Below are 23,335 nucleotides of genomic sequence, written 5' to 3'. Positions count from 1 at the left end.
TGACTTTTCTGTTGGCGAGGTTTAGAGGCAGAAAAGGCTACAGAACCCAAGTAGTACGTCAACGTGTGCTGTTTATGAGAAGGGCTCCCAAAGGCCATTACCTCTTTGGTCATCCCTAATTCATCTGCGCCTTGGTTTTTTCCCCATCTAAAACAGCCCGGGGCGGTGGGGGATGGAGGGAAGGCTCCCAGTGCTGGGTGACGAGCCCTTGTTTTTCAAGTCCTGGAGTAATCAAAATCGAAGTTACTTTACAGTGATGGGAGTTCCCTATGAGGCCTCTGCACGCGGATCAGGCTGGATGGAGGAAGTGCTTCTTTAGTCTTCGGAGCTACGTGAAACCCCAGCACTCATTTCAGATTTCATTGTTTCTACCTCCTGGCCTAGCACGTTTGAATGACCCACTCCCACAGCACAACATCTCCTTTATCCCAAAGGTGAGAAAGGCAAGAAAACCTTGCAGATGAGACCATACTCACTGTGTTCCAAACAGCTGGGGACAAAGGGTGAGATCCAAGTTAGGATCCCAGTCACAGCACCGTTTACTGGAGAAACTCAGTTCTTCTTGCCAATGCAGTAGAGCATTACAGATCAGCAAGTCTATTAGCTTGCATCCAGGGTTTATTGGTGGTATGTTCTCATGGAAGGGAATGGGCCTTGCTGAGGTAGGGGAGAAAGGCAAGAGCAAGGGTGGCAAGGGCAGGGGTGGCAAGAGCACCAGGTCCTTTCTTCTGAGGATTTATATAGTTGGTAATATAGAGGTGGAAAAGTTAACTTATCGATTGATGGGTAAAGGTGGTGCCAGCTTCCCCTGGGGGACATGATACCCAAACTTAGGTATGTGTGGAGGTCTGTTAGCTTGAATCCTTATCTTGCTCCAGACTCTATTTGTTCATCTTGTTGTAAAACAAATATGGACAGGAGGCAGTTAATTGAAGTTAGGGCAGCTACCCAAAGATATTTGTGGGTTTCTTCCTATAAGCATTAGGGACTGCCTTGTAAAAAAGTGACCAGAGGTAGGCAATTAACCGAAGTTGTTTTATGGGCTTCTTCCTTTGGGCACTTGTGGGCTGCTTCCCACCCTTCAGGCCTTGGGATGAAAGCACGGTTTCACAGGCTTTCTTTGCCACATAGTGGAAACGACACATAGAATTTCAAAGACTGCCCTCCTCCTGCGTTAGTGTGGTGTTTCCTGCAGTGTTGGAACACCTGGCAGTAAGTATCACGGGACCAGGCTCGGGACTGCTGAGTTAGTGGGCGGGACATGTCTTCCTCCTCCTCCCTGTCATGGTTTGCTATCTATTCTACCTCACAGAAACATCCAGGTCAGGTGTCTCCAACGAGGTGACACTTAAAAATAATAGACTTTCAACAGGAAACTGCCTTCTCACCTCAGAGCCAGGGTTCTTTCTCTCCTCTGTACCATGTTGCCTCTCCAGTGGCAGAGTGGAAACACAACTGAACAGGCTGAGGGCGTGAGAATAGAGGGGGATGGTAATTGGCTCTAAATCATGTAACTTTCCCCCTGCCCTTGTGGTCACACATGATACTAGGGAGGTGAACCACCCAGTACAAAACGTGTTCCNGGCCTTGGGATGAAAGCACGGTTTCACAGGCTTTCTTTGCCACATAGTGGAAACGACACATAGAATTTCAAAGACTGCCCTCCTCCTGCGTTAGTGTGGTGTTTCCTGCAGTGTTGGAACACCTGGCAGTATCACGGGACTGCTGAGTTAGTGGGTGGGACATGTCTTCCTCCTCCTCCCTGTCATGGTTTGCTATCTATTCTACCTCACAGAAACATCCAGGTCAGGTGTCTCCAACGAGGTGACACTTAAAAATAATAGACTTTCAACAGGAAACTGCCTTCTCACCTCAGAGCCAGGGTTCTTTCTCTCCTCTGTACCATGTTGCCTCTCCAGTGGCAGAGTGGAAACACAACTGAACAGGCTGAGGGCGTGAGAATAGAGGGGGATGGTAATTGGCTCTAAATCATGTAACTTTCCCCCTGCCCTTGTGGTCACACATGATACTAGGGAGGTGAACCACCCAGCACAAAACGTGTTCCCTGTTTCCAGAAATAGATACCGTCCCCAAACACTTTGATTTGATGGCAAAATATTTTAATTTCTCATAAAGCTATTCCTGCCCACCCCCCCCCCCACACACACACACACACGCCCACACTCCCTGCCCCAGGGACTTGACATGAGAAGAATCTGCACGCATATGTCCTGGCTGAGCAGGAGGGTGACGTGTGCATGTACATACATGAATATACATACAGGTTTATTTAAATGATCTACACTTTTGGAGAGTGTTTGAAGCATCTTATCAAAAGAAAACACATTTGAAGCAAGAGGTTAAAAATGCTTTTCAGACCCAACCCACAACCAACAGATTGGTTAGTACTGGATATACAGATTTGGTTTCAAAGCTGAAATGCCCCTGGTGTACTAGACCATGAAATTCGGTTATTTTATGTTATGCATAAAAATAGGGACACATATCTATTGACAACTTAAATATTAACTCAACAGGCTACCTGGTGATATAAATAGGGAAAAAAGTGGTCATGAAGTAGGAGTGAAAAACTATGACACCAGCCTATCTTGGACTGCAAAGGATGTTAGGAATCTATCCTAGAATCTAAAACAACAAAAGAGTCAAACATTCCACTCCTTATAGACCCCACCTGGCCCAAATCATCCCCCAAGGAGTATTCCCCCAACACATGAGGTTTGCTAACCACCTGCTACAGATGTCACTACGTCACTAATTACCAATGAGCACAGAAAGTGTGTCACACCAGAGGTTTTGTTATCACATACAATGAATGCATCAGTGGCTGCAGGGCTCTTTCCTCCCAGAGCTATGGTTAGAAGGCAAAGTGACAACATCCACGCCACTGGTCCAAGAAACCACAGCTAAGAAACACGAGCAGTCAAGCATTTGTTTGCACAGTGAGCTCTCTCTGGCACGCTCCCCACTCTAGTTGGAAGGGCTGGAGGGCGGGGACAGTCCCAGCCAGGTGCTGTAGCCATCTACTCCTGGGCTTCCTTGCGGCTCAACTTGTAGATCTCAGTGGGTCCGTCCACGTGGGTGATAGTCGTGGTGAGCTGGAGTTCTTCCCCACTGTGGACCCTCAGATCGCCTGAAACAGCGTTTTGGTTGTTAGACATGTTCAGGGAGGAAGAAAGAGAAAGCTGGCTTATCTCAGTAACCACCGCCCAAAGCTTCTTCCACATTCTGACCTGATAGAGAAAACCTGGGCACAAACACCTAGGGCTCACACCCAACCTTTCACTCAGACTTTGCAGTAAATCATCCATTTTTGTCTCCCAGGGAAGAGATATTAATGAGAGATGAGTCAGCTTACTGCTTATGTAATTTGTAGTCATTACTAACATTTAATGAGAGCTTCCTTGGTGTCTGACGCTATCCTGGGTGCTTTATCCTTGGTTGTATTTCTCCTCACAGAGCCCTCCAAGGTGTCACCCTGATCGTGCTGGCTTTACAGAGGAGGAAACCGGGGTGGAAGTAGGAGCCTGCCCCAGGTGATAGACAGGTATGCAACTGAGACAGATGGGCTGAACAGAGAAGGCTTGTGCTATGGGCTGAGCCAGCACAACTCGCCTCCCCTGTAAGATGTGGGGGTGGGGACAGGCGCTTACTCCCTTGCTGCGAATAGTTTGCAAAGTGGCCATGCCACATGCAGGCAAAGAGGACCTGCCTATTCCCAACAGACTGGGCGGGGGGGGGGGGGGGGGGGGGNGGGGGGGGGGGGGGGGGGGCATGTAATATGTGTTTTGGAACAATTAGGAGTCTTCTTCTCAAGGAAAAATGGCCAGAAATGCACTCTGAACCTTCTGAATCCCCAGGATTGTGTACACAAGACCAGTGTTTTGCTCACCCCACACACAGCCCCTGCAGGGTGCTTCATCAGAGCTAGTTCTAAATTTGCATATCTGGGTGAGCTCTCAAAAGTTCAAAGCCAGTTTTGTGATCTGCAGGTCTGAGAGTCATTAACATTTCAAAGATAGTCCTGACCACCCTGGTAAACCCATTAATACCTCCAAGTGTTTACCTAAGGAAGATCTTTTTGTGAAGACAGAGATACTAGAATGTACTTAATTTTCTTCAGGTTTTGAAACAAAGATATGAATTCTTTAAGCTTAAAATGTGATTCCAACTAGCAGGCCCTAGAAAATGTGTCTGCTCCTATAGGTCATTTGATGAAACAGCCAAAATTACTTTGGCTTCTTTAGTTAACAGGTACCTATATTACAGTATGTGCCTGACACTGTTCTGAACACTTTACAAATATTAACACACTTAATCTTCATACCAGCCCTTTGACAGAAGTGCTGTTGTCGTCCTTCCCATTCTGAGGTGCAGAGGTAACTGAGGTGCAGAGTAAGCAACTTGCCCAAGGCCCAGGTAGGTAAATAGTGATGGAGAGTCATGGTACCCAAGCTCTCAACCTCTAGGCAATGTCAATTCTTTGACTCTTTGTAAATAACAGCCAATGAGAAGGCAGTGAAGTTTAAGTTTGAATGTGATGCGTTACAGTTATAAATCCACACATATAATACACACACATAATAATTTGGATGAACTATTCAGGATGTTAATTTTGCTTTATGGATCTGATGAAAGAGAATTTAGAGCACACAGTATCCACCCACTGACAGCAAGGACAGCTGCTCTGAATGCCTATTTACCACACACACTATCAGGGGCTTAGCAGGCCTTGTATTTCCATATAAGAAGTGAAGACAGGGAGGCTCTCATAGGCAATTGCTTTCTCTAATGTGAAGCGGCTTGCTCCCAGCAGAGCAAGGATGAGGACCCAGACCTATGCAACTCTGCCTAGCAAAACCCAGGATTCGTGTACAGTTCTATTATACCTCGAAGGCCAACTGTTTCCCCTTAGGGAATGGATGTGGGAATATGGCAGTCCCATGGCAGGAGTGGGGATCCCTCCATTTGTCTCCAGATTCCATCAACCCCCTACTCCTGCCAAGGTCTTGCTCCATCTGTTCTCCTCCCTCTCTCAGCAACTGCTGCGTAGTGCGGAAACACACTCAAAGGCTCTTCCCTTCCCAGACAAAAAACCCTTCCAAAAATGTGATGTGTTTCATACTTTGGAGGCAGAGAAGCGTACAAAAATTAATTAAGGAAGGAAAAGAATTTTTCAGTTTGCAGGGAGTTTCTTTCTCTGGTTATAATGTCAATTCATCTCAGCTAATTCACAGTAAGATAAAGGCTTGTTTCTTTCTAACCATTGTGAAATGAGACCAATCTCTGGCATGGGGTTTAGTCTCAAAGGACTACCAAGGGTCCATATTTTTGGTGCCCTGGCCGCAGGTAAGTGCTGACGCAGCTGCTGCTTAATTCCAACTGCCGGAAACGCAGACCAGTGCCCAGAGACCTGCGTAGACTGAACTGTATGAGCCAGTGATAAGCACAGCTTCTGAAAACGGGCAGCGTTTCAATGACAGTTATTTGTGACTGTTTTAGTAAAAAGAAGGATAATTCTGAGATTGTTTCACAGAATCTGGGAGGTTGGCAGTCTTCTAATATCAATGAGGGCTACCCAATTCTTTCCTTATAACCACTGCGACAAATGAACACCCCGTTACCCAGATATGGAAGCCAGAGAGATCCTACACCACGAGTTCATATTTGCTTCTTACACAGTATGTACTAGAGCCAGGGCTCCAAACCATCTGTGTCTCCCAACAAAGATTTTGTTCTTTTCGTGTAACTTCTTGACTTCATTCTTTTCTGTGGGTTTTTTTCTAGTCCCACACTGACCTCCTTCCCATTCACCTTCAAAGCTAAGCTCAAATGATAACTCTCTATAATGAAGTCTCTGATTCACAGCAGAATGAGAAAATCAAAGAGAGTATAGTATTTGTAAAGCAACATAATTTCAATGCAAATACTGTTGCTTACTCTGAGATTATATCTGTCCTATATTTGGGGTGTTAATAAAACAGTGGATATTAGGTCTTACACATTTTTTTTTTCTTTTCTGAAGAATGTGAATACCCAGCACGTGATCTGGTTTAGTAAATGCTCATTAAAACACCCACCAAGATTTGTCTGGTACAGGCCAGTCTCGATCCTTCCTCCCTGCTCTATTCCACATGGCAAGGTCCAGCCCAGTGCACCAGTACTGGGGTTCCCCACTGGGGCTTAAGGACAAACTCTCAGCTAGCAAACAGGTCTGCCTGGGGATGATTCTGCTTTTGCGATCCCTTCTGGGGGATGGGGCAGAGTGGCCTCAGTGGGACAGGGTTCAGAAATTGTGGGTCCAGCCATCTCTCAATCTCTTTTAACCATTCAGGGTAGTTTATACCAGGTGTAGGGTGAGGCATTTCCCACCCACCTCACAGCACCTCCAGACACTCACCACCAGGCAACTGCAAGGAGGAGGGCACAATAAAGCCTAGAAGTTTTAAGTGAACTCTTAGTGCTGTGGCTGAATTGCGTTCCCCACCCCATAATCATTGTTCAAAGTCCCAATTCCCAATACCACAGACTGTGATTCTATTTGGAGACGGGTTCTTTAAAGAGGTCATTACATTAGCATGAGGTATTGGGTTGGGCCCTAGTCCAATAGGACCAGAGTCTTTAGAAGAAAGAGTTTGGATATGGACACACATGGAGGGAAGACCACGGTGGAAGACACAGGGAGAAGCCTCAGAAGAAACTAACTCTGCCAGTACCTTGATCTTGGACGTCTAGCGTCCCGATTTGTGATACTATAAATAAGTTTCTGTTATTTAAGCCACAAAGCCTGTAGCATGTATTTGTTATGACAGCCCCACCCAACCAATGCCTTTAAGGAACAGAAAGGTTCTGTTAAGAAGGTGACTGAGGTACCTCCTATCATAGTGGATGACAGAAATACTAAGGCTCAGAAAATATGATTTTAAGTGCTCAGGCAAGGAAAAATTAGGTCACTGGTAGGCCAGTGGCTCCGGGAGAGGCAAAGCTAGAGGAGGCCTGAGGCTAGTGATGGCCTGTCACTGAAGTGCCATCTTCACGAGGGAATGGGAAAAGGCTGAGCGCAGCCCTGATGGTAAGACCAATTCCAGGACAGATGTCAGGAGAAGCCAGGCTGGCCTTGGGTGAGTCATCGAACATGCGGCCCCAGGAAAGACCTCAATAAAAGGCAGCTGCTGTGACAGCCTTAGAACTCAAACCAAACGTTTATTGAGGCAACAAAATCCAAAGCCACCTTTCCTGGGGGGCCAGCAGCACGAGGCCTCAGAAGCCCCCGTAAGTAAAGCTGTCGCAGTGCGGTAGCTAGCTACCAAGATGTGCGACTTGGGGTGGCTGCTGTGACTTCCAGCAGGACGAGTGTGTCTGACAGAAGACATGTAGTGTGAATAGAAATAGAAAGGAACCAGTTGGCAATTAGGGCGTCTCCTGTTCCCGTCGTCATAGTCATCCAGTCAAGAATTCCATTTCTCGCTTTTTCCCTAAAACCTTCTAACAAGAATTCTCTAGATGAAACAACACAAGAATGAAAGCTAGTATCAAGAATTGTCTGACTTCATAAGTGGCACCAATTTTTTCTCCCCACATGAATTGGTGGCTTTGGGGTTTGTCATGCATACAGGACATTGGTGTTGCACCCCTGGGAGGTGGTGCCTTCCCTCCGAGCTAAGGGCTAACTAACATCAGCTGAAATTCATTTCTGCCTGGGACGACATCCAGAATGATTCACAAATTGTTATGGAAACAGGTAAAAAGAACAACTTTAATAAAAAGGCAGCAAGGAAAGAGCAGAAAATGTGAACAGCCCTAGTAAGAAAGAGGTCTAAAATATCTTTGTTAAAGTTATCTATCTCCCTATATCTATCTATCTATCTATCTATCTATCTATCTATCTATATACACACACATACACATATACACACATGAAATGATTACATAAGCATGTACATACACACGTGCACACACATATAAGACGGTGAATGTGAATGTGGTATCACCACTGCAACTGTGGTAAGTCAACCAGCAAGAAGGCAGCCAGAGTCCCACAGCCCTGCAGCACCAATCAGCTACTGAAAACACGAAAATATTCTGGCTGGAGCTGTCCTGCCACATCCCACGTTTCAGGAGGCCACCAAGGAAGTCTTAATCTCCCATCCCAAACTTCTGGCTCCCTGAGGACAAGGACGTGTCTTTGTAACTCCTTTGGGCTTCTTATCACTCCATCTTATCAAACCTAGCACCGTGTTAAGGGCTGAGCTACTCAGTAGCTTCTAAGGGTCACTTTCCAACCCACACAATAAGAGACAAACAAATACACGAGAGAAAATGCTCTTTGGAAACCAGCCCTCTCTTGAACCTGCTGTCTGCTTTGTTTCTCTCTGTTCATGCCTTGACCAAAAGGGAGAAGCAAAAGCCTATGCTCTCTGCTCCCACTTCCTTCCTACTACTTCTTCCTGACATAGTTCCAAACAAAACAACACTTCTCAGGGGTTGTTTCTTTTCCAGGAGTCTATCTTTTTCCAGAGGTCTATCCAGGATCCAGCTGAGAAGGCAAGAAGCATGACACACCTGTGATTCATTCTCTATAGCGAGAGATCTGAATTTTTGGCTCTCGACCTTAAAAGCAAGGAGTAGGGGGAACAGTCCAAGCCCACTTAAAAATAAAAACTTTCCATGAGAAGGGGAAGGAACATGAAAAACCTGGGGCAGGGAGAGAAGTACCATCCAGAGAATTTAAAAGTACAGTGTATGCCCCTACGAGTTCATTTTCTAGGTTTCCATGTAATATTTCAAACTAGCCTTTCTGGGGAGCTTCAGCATCTTGGCCAATGTGCCCGAGTTCCCGGGATACATTGTGTGGTTTGGTGGCAGATGAGATGAACAGTGAAAGGAGCAGAGAAGAAAAGCGATCAGAACCCAACCTGAAGCAGCCCGCTCCAAAAGCACACAGGTCACAGCACCGTGCAGGAACAGGGTACAACCAACTGCCAGGGAGATGACCAGCTTGCCAGTGTTTGGAAACCCCGGGGGCTGCTCTGAAGTCATAGCTGATCACGTCACCATCACAGAACTGCTAAATTGTCTGATTTTGTGCTTATGATCAGAACAAGGTCCCAAGACTGTCTGCCCACTAAACTGCTTGAAGAATGTTTTTCAACAGGTGCCCTATGGGCATTAGGGGCGGGGCAGTTCTCTACTACCCTGTTTTGGGTTGGGCAGGGCAGACTGTTTTGCTCAATGCAGGACATTGAACATGCTTAGAGTCTGGTCACTAAGTGCCAGGGGCATGTCCCAGTCACAGGGACAACCTAAAACAACCATGACCATGTTCCAACACCCCTGGGTAAAAGATCAGGGGAGATCACCTGAAAACTAGCTTTTGAGCTTTCTGTGAAATTGAAGTTCAAACTGTCTTCAACAACAACAAAAATATTATAGGAAATAGATCAAGTGCTATTAATTTGCAAGGTTTCAGGCCTAAGACAGGAGTGGTTGTGCGAGGAAGGAAGTCCTAATGAGAGCTGTTTATCACCTGGCTACCACTCCAGCATCTGGTGTGCTGACCCAACAGGGTGGCAGGTGGCCATCCTGTCTCTGCAAGGCTGGCCACAGCTCTGGCCTCCTCCCATGTGCCTGAAAGTGCTGGGGGCTGCAGAGACCCTCACCGGTGTTTGGAAACCCCTCACCTGTGACAGAATCACTCCCTGGGCTGCCACTTTATGACAGAAGATGCTCTTGTGCCCCTTCCTTGCTATCAGGAAGAAAGAAAACCATAGAATTTCATGGTGCCATAAGACTCTAAGAGATTGCTTACAATCGGGAGGTGTGACGCACAGAGAAGTAAAGCAGTTGGCCTACAGTCCCACAGCAAAAACGACCAGAAACGTTCGTGTGCATGAAGTGCTGCAGCACAGGTCAGTGCTCAAAAGTATTACCCGTTAGAATGACCTTCCCACATTCCAGGAAATCCAACAAGTAAATTTTTTTCGTGCAATTTCCCTGGAAGGCAGGAGCTCAATCTTTTAGATTCCCACTTAATACTCTCAAGTCAAGGACAGGTCCATGTGGTTTCTCTCAAAGTCCAACAGGATGACCATGAAATGAAATCACAATTCTTGTTCACCAGCCCAGAATCCCTTCCGGCTGGCATGATGGGGTCCACTGCTGGAGAGGCTACATGCTTCTGTATTCCATGCACACAGTAAAACGCTGACTGCCGGCAGTGCAAAGGACGCAGCAGAAAGTGAAGGACCCCTAGTTCATGAGCTTTCTAGAGAGAATGTCAATCAGACCCAGAGTTAGGCAGGTAAGTCAAAATTCTTCACTCTTGCCCAGGATCCATGGCCAAAAGTAAACCCAATACTGAATGTGACATGAAGTCGAGGAATAGGCCCTGGTTGGTATGGCTCCGTGGATTGAGCACCAGCCTGCGAAAAAAAGGGGTACTGGTTCGAGTCCCAGTCAGGGCACATGCCTGGGGTGCAGGCCAGGTCCCCAGTTAGGGGCATGTGAGAGGCAATAACACATTGATGTTTCTCTCCTTCTCTTTCTCTCTCCCTTCCCCTCTGGTCTAATAAAAAGAAATAAATAAAATCTCTAAAGGAAAAAAAAAGAAGTCAAGGAATAGGAAGGAAGGAAGGTTGATGTCTAGGACACTCTTGCACAGAAGTGGCAGGGGCCCCACCGGAGACGTAATGGCTGAGACCACTTCTCTATCGCTGGTCCTCAGCACGGACACCTCCTGTCCCGGCTCCATTTCTCACGTCACCTCCCACCTCCTTCTACCCTGTTCTAATCTGTGAAATATGAAAGCTAATCTAGAACAAATCTTACTTCTAAAGCATTAAGTCACTCAACATTTTCAAAAGCACCTTTAAGAACCAGTCCTGCCCTTAAGGAGTTGGTGTTCCAACAGGAGAGAGGAGGCACCGGCAAACGGGCCCACATCCACACACTGAGTGTCAGGTGAAAAGTGTAACCCTTTCCCCCAGGGCTGCTCCGTCCAGCACCAGTTCCAAAAGACACAGTGCCTAGAGGAAGGGTTCCAGGGCCAAGAGGTTTAACGGTTTGGGGAAGTGCTCTTACCTCTACCCAGTGTAGATGACTGACAGTACATATTAATGTGCTGAAGGCATTAAGATGTCTTTTAGCAAAATCCTCATTGATGCTGATTAAAAACCCAGTGATTATCAAACGCATTTGACTCCTAAAACCTATTCACATCCCCTGGCCATAATATTCTACTGAATGTAATTTGCCGAACTCCAACTGGTGTGACCAAGCAAAGGTTTCAGGATGGAGGACACAAAAGATGGGGAGGGTTCTCTTACCCCCAGATGGAGGCAGGATACGCATCTATGAATTCACCGCGCCCTCACTGAGCACTTCCTCCAAGCAAGGCCAACCCTCTGTGCCACGGTGGACAGGCAGACCCTGAAGCAGACCCTGGCGTGAGTCAGTGGGACATTGATTCTGCCGTCAGAAAGAGCATCTTACATTTGCGGAATAGCAAGCACATAGCTAGGGTAAAGCAGGTGTGAAAAAGATATAAAAGAGTAAGGGTGGAGCCAAACAGTATAGAGTCAAGTAATCAAATGAAAAGGAGCTATCAGAACAGTTTACCAGGCCACCAATTCCAAGTTGACAGTACTGCCTTAGACAGTGATATCCACTTCTGTCCGCCATGGCTGGTACAAAACCCTCAGGCAAGTCCTTCCTCTCTCTGGGCCTTAGTTTTCTCATCTACAAAACGACCAGACTCGCTAAGTTGTCCAAGGCTCCTTGTAGCATCAACATCTGAGCCAGCACATACCAGCACTTAGGGAGAGAAAGGCTGTGGGGCCCGGAGAACAGCAATTAGTTTGAACACATGTCCAAGCCAAAGAGTGAGCAAGAGAAAAACAAAGCCAGCTCCATGTTCAGCTCTCAGGGCCCAGTCCCATTCCACCTGGTATCAGAGAATCATGCTTCTGAAGCTGAAAAATGGATGTGGTATACTTCCAACAGTCAATTTTGCTCAAAAAATTGAGGAAAGCAAATTTAATTTTTTTTTTTGCTAAAACTGGGACATATTTCAGACTAGAATATAATGTTCCCAATATATTTTAAAGGTTTTTTGGAATGAGGACTTAATGAAACATCTGCCATGCACCAGCTTTTTGTCTCATGGTTCTGGAATTCTTAGGGATGCTCACTCCCACCTGGAGGGAAAGTTGGACTGGGGAACCCAGAGCCCTTGCCGTTTAAGTCTTGTAGAGACAGAACCCTACTTTTCCGAAATAGAGCTACCCGGAAGAGACTAGAACTCACCATTCGACTGGTCATCCCCGTAGTTCTTATGGGAGGGCGCATACAGGAACATCAAAGCAAAGACATACAGGTTCCACATCCCATAGATGCCTGTGAAAAAGGCACTGTTCACTTGCACTGTGACACCGCCCCACTTCCAGTGGCCTTCAGTCACCTACAGAAAAAAGGCAGTGACATTGAATCAGAGCCAAGAAGAAACACAGCCCCAACACAGGGACCAACCAACACAAAACCCAAGTCCCTTCTACGTGTGGGAACACTGAAGGGCCAAGTTAAGACTCCATTTTTTAATCTGAATCATACTAGTCCTGGCAAATTAATTACAGGCTTACTGTATGTGTCAGGCACAAAGTCTGCTTCTCATCTTGGCTGCACACCAAACTCACCCGGGGAGTGTCCTCCTGGAAGCATCAGTTCATCGTTATCCCTAATTTAAGGAAACTATATTGGAGTCTAACACTTATCCACACATATAATTTCTCCTCTCCTATCTGACCTCTCAGCTGGCCGTAAACTCCCAGAGAGAGAGACCCTCTGTGATTCATTTACTGCCTTCTCTTCAGTGCCGGATGTACCACAGGGGCTCAGTAAGGGCAAATGAGTCCTTAGAGTGAGTTTTCCTTAGCGGGGCAGTGTGGGGAAGCAGAATGACACAGGTTTGAAGACTGAGACCCAAATTCAAATCCAGGCTCCACCACTGTTTAATGTAGGAGAAGTAAAGACTGGGACTCTGAACTTTAATTTCCTGAAGCACACAAAAAGAACTTGCAGGATTATTAAAGAGAATTAAATTAAAATAATTCTAGAAATTTCCTGGCATGCAGTAAACACTCAATAAATCTTTTTTATATCATGTCACTCCATGTAAGTCACTCACCAAAGTGCTTATGAGCTTTCATGCACTTTACAATTCTGCAAGAATGTTTTGAGGCTGCTTTTGTCTATGTTAATGACTTGGTAATTGTTTTAAGAGCTGTCTGATGACATGCGGATTATGCTAAGAACTGTCAACAGAACTGTTGAGGTGAATGACTAGTGATTGGTGCCAGCTTTGAAATGAAATGAGTTTGACCACTTCTCATACAGGAAACAGAATGATTATTCCCACATAAGAACTACAGGAGTTCTTATATGAGAATAAAAGAAAGTGTTGGACATATGTTCCTGTGGCAGCTTAATGAGGTGGGGTGATATCAGCCATCCCTCGGAGCTCCTTCTTCTAGGAGCCGAAGTGTAAGACGGCACACTGTATCTCAATATGAATGACGAACAGGTTGATTTCACCTCCTGATTTCAAGGCAGCGGGTTTATATTCACTTGGTACCTTCTTTAGAACTCATAATACACTGGGACCCCAGGCACAGTAGAGCTGTAAGTACAGCTAGTTCTTTCGGAAAGAACCTGGAGTGTCAGTTAACCAGACTAAATGATTCGAGACTTACCAGTTTGAATTTGACAGTGCGATACATAATTTTTCTTTCATTTTTGTGATTCACAAACAAACCACCACCACGAACTCTTACTTATTTGGGGAAATAACTCACTTTATATAGCAGACTCACAAACATTTTTGGCAAAAGAAGGTTTCAAAACCATTACCCATTTTAGAACAATACACCAGAATTCAAGCTATTTAGGGCTTACTTCTTAGAAATGCCTCCAAATATTATTCTTCTTACTTTTAAGAACAAAATAGCCTACCTTGATAAAAACCACAGTACTTAGAGAATATTTAAGGTAGTTTTTTAATGTATATAATGGGAGGGGAGAGGAAGCCTAGGTTCCTGGAAACACGTGTACCCACTGCACTCACAGAGGGAACACTTCTGCCTGATGGAGGGGCCACGAGGCTGGGAGAAGCACAGGTAGAATGGAGCACAGTGGTTCTGACTTTTTCTACTCTATTAGGATAATTGGCCTGCAAGGGACCCCACTTCCTGTGACATAAATTGGAAATACTCAGGACTGACAGTTTTGCTGAAATTGATTTTTGCCGGGAGTGGATAGTCTAAGGAAACACCCACTTGTGTGCCTGGTACACAATGGTGCTCAACGGACAGATGTCTGCTGAATGAACGTGGGGAACGTCTAGGGAAGCGCAAGAAGGCCAGTGCAAATACATGGTGGTAGGAAGGTGGCCTAGAAATACTGAGGCTTAGGAAGTGTCTGAAAAGTCAAGAGAAAATATTCAGTCCGTGGCAAATCACAATAATTGCACTTACATGTAAGAGGTCAATGGGCAATGAGTGTTGTTTCATTTAAATATTTCTATTTTATTCCTTTGTAATCATTTGAAAACAAAAAGTTACTAGGTATTAGCAAAGCTAAGCTTTTTAAAAGTAATAACAAGGATAATAACAGTTAGCATTTAATGCTAGTGGTTTGTCTAGCACTACACTAAGAACTTTACATGGAAGGTATTATTTAGTTTCAATAACAGATCTATGAGGTAGGTAGGTAACATTTCCACTCAACACATGGGCAAACTGTGACACAGACAGGTACAGCATCTTGCCCGAGACTGCTTAGCCAGCAAGTCACGGCTCTGGCTCCAAAAGAAGGTATACTTAACCATTACACAACAAGAATAGGAATTGTACCTTAAATAGAGGTGAGTCTCCTAAGTTAAATTATGAGGCAAATATTGTGTAAGTTCAAATTTTTTGTTGAAAATTCAATTCATTGACCACAATGGACATGGTTTATATAATATATATACACACAGGTTTGTTTATGCAAATCTGCATAGTAATATATACATGCTATAGATCCTAGATATAATGCATGGGCCATAATAAATAAGTTATATATGCAAAACACGATTTTACAGTAGAACCACTCAAATGAGATGCTCGCACTGTGAGAGGCACACAGGAGCAAGACTGAGGAAATAGCATTTTCATGCCCACCTCTCGTGTTTGCTTTGAGACACATGCATGTTGTTTAGATAAATGTGAAGAATTACCTATCCTACTTAATTTGTAACCTCTAAATGTATTATTTTCTGCTGAGGGCAAAGAGTTGAATTTGTATAAATACATAAACTGTATACAGTGTCATGCTGCTGTTTGGAGACTGGACTGTGTTTTCCTCTCTCCTCTCTCAATTATTCATGCCTGAGCCATCCTGAGCGCATTCCCACCAACATGGACCACAATAAGCAGCCTCAACAGAGTGGGCCTTGTAAATCCAAAAACCTCATTAAGGCCAAGGCAGAGAGGTGAGAGTCACCTTGTTTTAACTTGCAGAGAGAAAACTCAGGTAGCTCCAACCAAAAGAAAAAAAGAAAAGAAAATTGTCTTTCTTGCGTATACGTCTTATTTCTGAAAGTTTCTGTTTTTCCTTATTTAACATTTCAACAATTTACTTTTGTGTGAAACCACCCAATTATACCCCTGCAGCCAAGTGAAGGTCAAATCCTTTTACACCCAGTAGTCTTGACAACCAACATTCCACTTAACAACAAGATTTCTAAGTCCCAGACACAGGCTCTCTTACTGGAAACATTTCCTCTGTAAGTAACAGAATGAAGTGGTCACACAAACAAAAAAAAGAGCTGAGGACAGGCTCTCTGGGAGTTGGCTGCTTATGGCTTGACCTGAATGTCAGGCACCTGGGGGTCCCCTTAGTGCAGGTTGGTGACCTCCTCCCCTGCATTGCACTTGTGTTCCCGACTGCTCGTCACCTCTAAATGGAACACCTCTTTCTCTTCCAGAGGGAAGGGGCTAAAATACCAGACTGTGATGTGCCATCGCTTGGTTGCTAGGACTGAGACCATTAAAATGGCAAGCATTAAAAGACTGCACCTCAGTACCCAGCGACAAAGCCCCAAGGTCACTGCATTCCTCAGCTTCCGGCAGCTGGTCTTTCATTCCTGGCCTCAGAGCTTCAATATCCTGGCGAGATCCCCTCGCATTATATTTCATGGGGCTTAAATGCAAGCTCTCCCAGTGAGCCCGAGAGTATAATGGAAGTTTTAATACATTCCTTTTACCTAAGGCTGGGATCTATTTCAAAAAGTTACCCAATAGGTTTTCTTTCAGGTGAGCTCATTGCTGAGACATTTCAAAATGACATTAAAAAATAAATCCTCTGATGACTATATTAATACAGTACCTGGGACACTGAGAGTTATGCCTGAAAACGTCTTAGATATCTATAAATAAACCTTAAAAAATAACCCAGCAGGAGGAATGTGAGGAGCTAATGGAATCCAAAAGACCTCATTGCTACCCCCTTAGAGTTAAAATCCACTCTGGGCCGCGACTGTCACAGCAGATATAAAAAGCCAGCCACAGGCTGGAGCTATGTTAGAAAATACTGGGGCAATGGCATATTAATTTTTTTCTCAGAAGAAAAGCCACAAACTCTGCTCCTCAGAAGGCTGACCTTCTTTGCTTTAAAAAGGTACACTGATTAAACTGTGTAAAGTTAACTTTGGACATCTTCTAGCCTCCTTAAACACCAGCCAAATGTCCCTTCTTGACTTCAGATAGCAGGGACTCTGCAGGGACAAGAGAGGAAGTGGGATGGGGCTGTGGGAAAACAACTTCAGCTTTCCACAGTGGCAGAGACATGCGCTAGGACCAGAGGTGTCCTTCCTGAGAACATAACTTGGTACTGCCTTTCATTCCTCGGCCCACCTTACTTGAGGCTGTGTTTCTCTGAGTGGCGCAGCCTGCTCTCTTGGCCGGCAGAACTGGCCCCTGTTAAGCACATGACCGAATGGCTGCAGGGCCGCGAAGCATTTTGGTCACACGAGGGAATCAGCCAAGGGCTAAGTCAGGCCTCCCACCCCACACAACTTGTGTCAGCCTCCGATGGTTGAATAAAAAACTCATTCAGCATCTGAAATATTTTTACTGCATTTGGAGGGGTGAATGAAGTGCTCCAAGGTTTTATAAACAAACAGTCTGATACAAACACAGCACTGTTGTAGGTCAAAGCAGATGTGGTGAGCAGAACTTATGAAGACACATGTGTGTATATTTTTAATTTTTTTCTACATTCACTTCAGCCTTCGGGAGCAACACTAGCAGTGCCCACTGGGCAGAGCCAACAGAACTCTAGGGACCCCTCACTTGCATTACAGGCACCCTCCGGTGTCCTTACTCGAATTCAAGGGGTCTGAGAATGAGAAAAAATTGTATCTTTATTTTTACCAGTCTCTAACTGAAAGTTACTGCTTCTTTCAATTATGAATGTAGAAAACAGACTCTCATAATATTAGCACTACCTATAATTTTGTTATCAGTGAAAATAATATTTTCAAATGTTTAGTTATAGATATGTATAATTTCAAATATATATTACCTATCTATCTATCTATCTATCTATATCTAATTCCCCTTCAAATCCAAAGTTTTTTAATTTTATTTTACTCATTTGAATACATTCAAAGTGGCCCACGGCCTTCAGCAGGGCACCCAAGGGACTCATGGCACAAAAACTCAGAAGCCCCAGGACTAAAAGGGAACTCGCCAGCAAAGCGGGGCGAGCCTTCTCCTAAGGCTCCATGAGCACTGCTACCATTTTCAATTTTGGCCAAATACAGGGACGACAGAGCAGTTGGTAAAAAAAAAAAAAAAGGCAAAAGGACTGCATACTGGCCCCTAACTTATTCCATCTCCTTTGGCATGACATTCATGCTTTCTGCTATTAGAAAGGGCATGCTACTTCTGCTCAAAGCATGCCAGACACAGTGCAAAGCACTTTGCAAGCTTGACCTCATGTGATCTTTATAGCCACCTTCTCCAGTGGTACTATTATTATATACATGTTACATATAAGAAAACTAAACCTTAGAACTGTTAAGTAATCCATCCACAGTCTGATCAGAAAACAGCATTAAGAAAGAAATGTTTCTAAGGCCACTTGATTTAATATTCTAGCAAACTGGGATAACAGTTCCTACCCATCGGATTTCTATGAAGCTCAAATAAATCATAGGTATATAATACATTAGTTGTAAATAATATTTTCCAAAACAAGTCCAATATTTGAAAACCATTAGCATTATTAAGATTTTCAAGTACAGACTTCCGACCAAGATGGAGGCATAGGTGGAAGGAAACACTGTACCTCCTTGTACAACCAAATTTAAGGACGACAAAGATTTAGAAACAAAAACACGACCAAAACAGACCGAAAACTGAACCATACGGAAGTCCAACAACAACAAACCATTCATCCAGACCAGTAAGAGGGGTGGAGTCGGCGGCTGGTGGAGAGGGGTCGTGCGGCAGGAAAAAGCAGGGGCTGCTGGAGCAAGCCAGGTGCGCAGGCAGCAGTTGGCAGATCCCAGGTGTGGGGTGGCAACAGGCAGACCCAGTGAGGGTGCAAGGTGGCTGGCTGACTGAGGTCACACATTAGCGGGCAGATAAACCAAGCAAAGGAGTGAGCAGTGAGACAGACCATACAAACCAGGGCCCCCGTGATGAGAATTAAAGCCTAAAAGCACCAATTGGAAAAACTTTCGGGGGTTGAGATGCTGGGAGAAGCTCCCAGCCTCACAGGAGACTTCGTGGGAAAGACCCACAGGGCCCTAGAATGTACACAAGCCCACCCATCCTGGAACAGCACCAGAAGGGCCCAATTTGCTTGTGGGAAACAGCAGAGGGGACCGAAATCTGAGAGAGAGCAGAACAAATGCCATTTCTCTCTCTCTGACCCTGCCCCCAGTCACAACCCAGCAACTGGTTTGACTCGCCGCAGTGAACACCTAAACTTTTGCCGCTCATACATAACAGTCATGAACAGACCAAAACATTATGGCTCAAGCAGAACAGTTCAAAGCCCCAGAGCCAATACTTTTAAGCGACCAAGAGATAGACAACCTATCGGATACAGAGTTCAAAATACTGGTGATCAGGATGCTCTCAGAACTAGTTGATTTTAGTCACAAATTAGATGAAAAAATAAAGGCTACACTAAGTGAAATAAAGCAAAATGCACAGGGAACCAATAGTGATGGAAAGGAAACTGGGACTCAAATCAATAGAGTGGACCACAAGGAAGAAAGAAACAACCAACTAGAAAAGAATGAAGAAACAAGAATTCAAAAAAATGAGGAGAGGCTTAGGAAACTCCAGGACATCTTCAAACATTCCAACATCCAAATTATAGGGGTACCAGAAGGGGAAAAGAAATAGTCACAAGTGGAAAACTTATTTGAACAAAAATAAAGGAGAACTTCCCCAATCTGGCAAAGGAAATAGACTTCCAGGAAGTCCAGGAAGCTCAGAGAGTCCCAAAAAAGGTGGACCCAAGGAGGAACACACCAAGGCACATCATAATTACATTAGCCAAGATTAAAATGAAGGAGAGAATTCTAGAAGCAGCAAGAGATAAGGGGACAGTCACCTACAAAGGAGTGCCCATTAGACTATCAGCTGACTTCTCAAAAGAGACCTTATAGGCAAGAAGGGGCTGGAAAGAAGTATTCCAAGTCATGAAATCCAAAGACTTACATCCAAGATTGCTCTATCCAGCAAAGCTTTCATTTAGAATGGAAGGGCAGATAAAGTACTTCTCAGATAAGGTCAAATTCATGGAGTTCATCATCACCAAACCCTTATTTTATGAAATGTTAAAGGGACTTGTCTAAGAAAAATATTAAAAAATATGAACAGTGAAAGGACAGCAAACTCACAGTTATTAACAACCACACCTAAAACAAAAGCAAACTAAGAGGACAGCTAGATCAGGAGTGGAACCATAGAAATGGAGATCACATGGAGGGTTAGCAACAGGGGAGTGGGAGGAGGAGAAGGGGGGAGAAGGGACAGAGAATAAGTAGCATAGATGGTAGGTAGAAAATAGATAGGGGGGAGGGCAAGAGTAATGTGGGAAATGTAGAAGCTAAAGAACATGTGACACGTGGACATGAACTAAAGGGGGGGAATGGGAGGGGTGCAGGGTGGAGGGGAATGAAGGGGGGAAATGGGACCACTGTAATGGCATACTCAATAAAATATATTTTAAAAAAGATTTTCAAGTACAGAAAAATGTTGAGTTTTGGAAATAACCAGGAGAAAAATAAGGTTCTATCAGGGGGACTTTTGAATTTCATTTCACATTTAAGTGGCAATATAATTATCACAGAGAATGGCTGATGGACTGTAAAAGGATCTACATTAATGCCAGATAAGGATCCAATCAAATTAACACTTGCTGGTTGGTGTTCTGCTACAGGGCTTGAAAAGTTCATTCTCTCAAGTAAATGAAACAAGTGCACTTCAATATGGCTGCAGGCTTTTAATTTACTCTTCTTCCCCCGAGGTCGTACTGAAAGGGAAAATTCAGTCCGCCTCCAGCCAGATGATAACAAGACCCAGATTGGGGTATAAAGCACAGGGCTCGATCAGCTGTGCAGCCTGATACCCTCCCTACTCCTTTCTCAGGAGCAGATAGCATTTTCAGTGAACAGCAGAAGCCCCTCTCCAGCGACATTCTCACCCTGACCTCTCAGGGTCCTCTTACCTGACTAACGATGAAGAAGATGACAGTCATGGCAGCACAGGCCAAGGTGATGAGCATGAGGAACTTGAACCTGAAAATTAGCCCCTATTAGGAAAGAAAGAGTAGGTTATATTTAACATTCCACCAGCTACCATCAACCTTATCTCAATATATAACCTTATAAAAAAGCTAATTTTAAAGGAATCTATAAAACCCAGTCCCTGAGAGTGATGGTAAAATAATTTCACCTAGTAACATTCCTCCTGCAGAGGTGAATGTGGCTGGAAAATGTATTGGGCCAAATATTTCCTATGTTCTTATCTCTCATGAAACAGTAATACCAGAGCCTGGGAAATTGTATTCACAGCATGTCACGAGGCTGCTAATTTCCCTGCTAAGCTGGTTAAGCTTCTCCGCGAGGATTCAAAGTTACCAAATCCAAGTTTTCTGCAGTTGAAATAAAATTCTGCTCCAGTGAACAAAGAGAAATATGCATATTAATCAACATGAAGTGGATCTGATTGAATTTTTTCATGTGTCACTCTAGTTCTGGAGACAGGCAGAGCTTTAGAACGTGCCCAGGGTTTCCGAGAGCAGGCCTGGAGGGCACATTTGTTTGGGGAGGGGCGCCTCTTATTGCAGATCCACCTCAGGTGGAAACCCTGTGGTTCTGCTGTTTCTCTTTTCAGAGGAATTAGGCCCATGTTTCTAAGGACCACCACATGGGCATGAGCCAAAAGGGGTCCTTGAGAAATTAATGTGTTGCCTGCATTGGAGAATGAAGTGTGTCTCTTGAATAAGGCACATAAGCTATAAGCTGAGATTACTGAACTACATCTCAGCACCTGGTGGATATTTCAGGGGAACTATGGCTTCCTGGAGTCTGGAAATCAGATGACCTGGGCTGAACCCCAGTCTTCAGGCTCATTCTCAGTAAAGGGACCTTAAGTAACACCTCACTGCAAGCCAAATCCCAATTCTACCATCCTCAAATCTCCCATCTAGTATGCACTTACATTCCACCCCAAAGCTGAAGAACCTGCTGGACAAGTCCACTCCTCGCTGGGGATAGAAAGACATTTATACCACAGAAAACTCCAAGACTTAGACATTCCGGCTAGATGTTTCTCAGAGTAGGAGTTAGCCTCTTATTTTGCCCAGAGAGCCTGTGTTACGTGGAAATCTCGCATTGTGTATGTGTGTTGAATTAAAGGCTTCCAATTTCCAGGTGTAGGGTGGGGTGTGTGTGTATTTACACACCAGGCAGGAGATACTGAGTACCATTTCCTGAATGAGCCAAAAGGTTTGCTTACCTCATAGTGCAGCCGCCGGACTTTGCTCATGGCTGGCAGGCTGGACTGCTTCCCACTGATGTTCCGAAACACCTGAAACACCATGAAGCACAGAAACAGGAAATACAGACAGAGGCAGATCCCAGCCACAATGATGAAGGCCATCTGATGGTGTCCAGTAAAGGAAACAGCACGGTAGCCGAGGGCCCAAGCCCTTCTCCTTAGTTCTGTTGGCAATACCATTTGTCTCCAAATATTTAGGCAATTTTCAGGGGGATAAAATATTAAAACCTGGCTCTAACACCAACAATAGAGGTTTTCTGACACAATACTACCACAAAGAGGAATGTTCCAAATTCCTTTCTAAGGCAAATAAGAGAAACAGAGCTCTGCTTGTTAAAAATGCAGACTCTAGGGCTTACCCTAGCACCTACTGAATCAGAAACTGCCTTTTAACAAGGTCCTCAAGGAGTTTATAAATTTGAAAAGCACTAGACTACTCAGTATTGGTTGCAAAATACTGATTCGGTGGACAGTTGCATTAAAATCACTAGAGGAGTTAAAACACAGGTGGCCCGGGTGTCTCACTGCAGGTGTACAGAATCAGACAGGACACTAAGTATAACCGTGTTTGGGAACCACTGGACTAGGCCCTACATTTTTATAAGGAGATTGAGATACCCTGGAATTGGAAGGAAATGGAGTGGGGCTGGGTGCAGGGGCTGGCTGTGGGACTGGAGGTCTTGAAGTAAAACCAGGCATGAAGTTCTGTTTGCAGTCTTCTGTCCATCACAGAAACAATCTTTTGAAATGGAACATGGAGCAGAAAGACACATGGTCACGGTGGGAGCCGAGAGAGGGGTAACTAACTTTGAGACTGAGCAGGGCAACTCTAAGACCTATCTTTAAAGTTCAGTCTGAGAACCTCCAAGGCTTGGGGCAGAGTGAGCTGGCTTGGGAGACAGGTGACCCGACTCCAACTCCTTTCTGCTACAACTCTACCCCATGTTGCATATTTTAAAATATTTTAACAAGTGTGAACTCAGCACATATATTTCATTAAATAACATACCTAATGAAATTTTCCTTCTTTCCTAAAATAATAGTACCCCGAAATGAAATGAAGGGAACACAGTTATTTGTTGCAGGATTTGAAATTTTGTTTGCCTCCCTGAACCTCCATTGTATCAGTAGAACAAAAAAGCTGGAGTGGACTTAATGTTACATATAGTCCCCGTTAGGTTTTGGGGAATGGAGCGACG

At 44.6% G+C, this 23,335-nt stretch overlaps 1 protein-coding gene across 1 annotated transcript in view; it reads right to left on the bottom strand.

The window, feature by feature from the left end:
* Positions 1-2,111: 2,111 nt before the first annotated feature.
* The window catches only part of WLS (Wnt ligand secretion mediator), a 107,043-nt gene continuing 85,819 nt past the window's right edge, over positions 2,112-23,335 (bottom strand). Inside the window, exons 9-13 of the mRNA XM_037042737.1 lie at positions 22,095-22,238; positions 20,803-20,886; positions 12,322-12,475; positions 2,175-3,151; positions 2,112-2,142 (exon numbers count right to left, since the gene is read on the bottom strand). Coding sequence (XP_036898632.1) covers positions 3,042-3,151; positions 12,322-12,475; positions 20,803-20,886; positions 22,095-22,238 — 492 coding nt within the window. The 3' untranslated portion in view covers positions 2,112-2,142; positions 2,175-3,041. The remainder of the gene's footprint in view (positions 2,143-2,174; positions 3,152-12,321; positions 12,476-20,802; positions 20,887-22,094; positions 22,239-23,335) is intronic.

Source organism: Sturnira hondurensis, unplaced genomic scaffold, assembly GCF_014824575.4.
Source record: "Sturnira hondurensis isolate 20B ecotype Veracruz unplaced genomic scaffold, ASM1482457v3 Scaffold0000648, whole genome shotgun sequence".
NCBI classification, from domain to species: Eukaryota; Metazoa; Chordata; class Mammalia; order Chiroptera; family Phyllostomidae; genus Sturnira; species Sturnira hondurensis.
The sequence above is the reverse complement of the archived record's forward strand: the minus strand, read 5'-3'. Positions and strand labels throughout refer to the sequence as shown.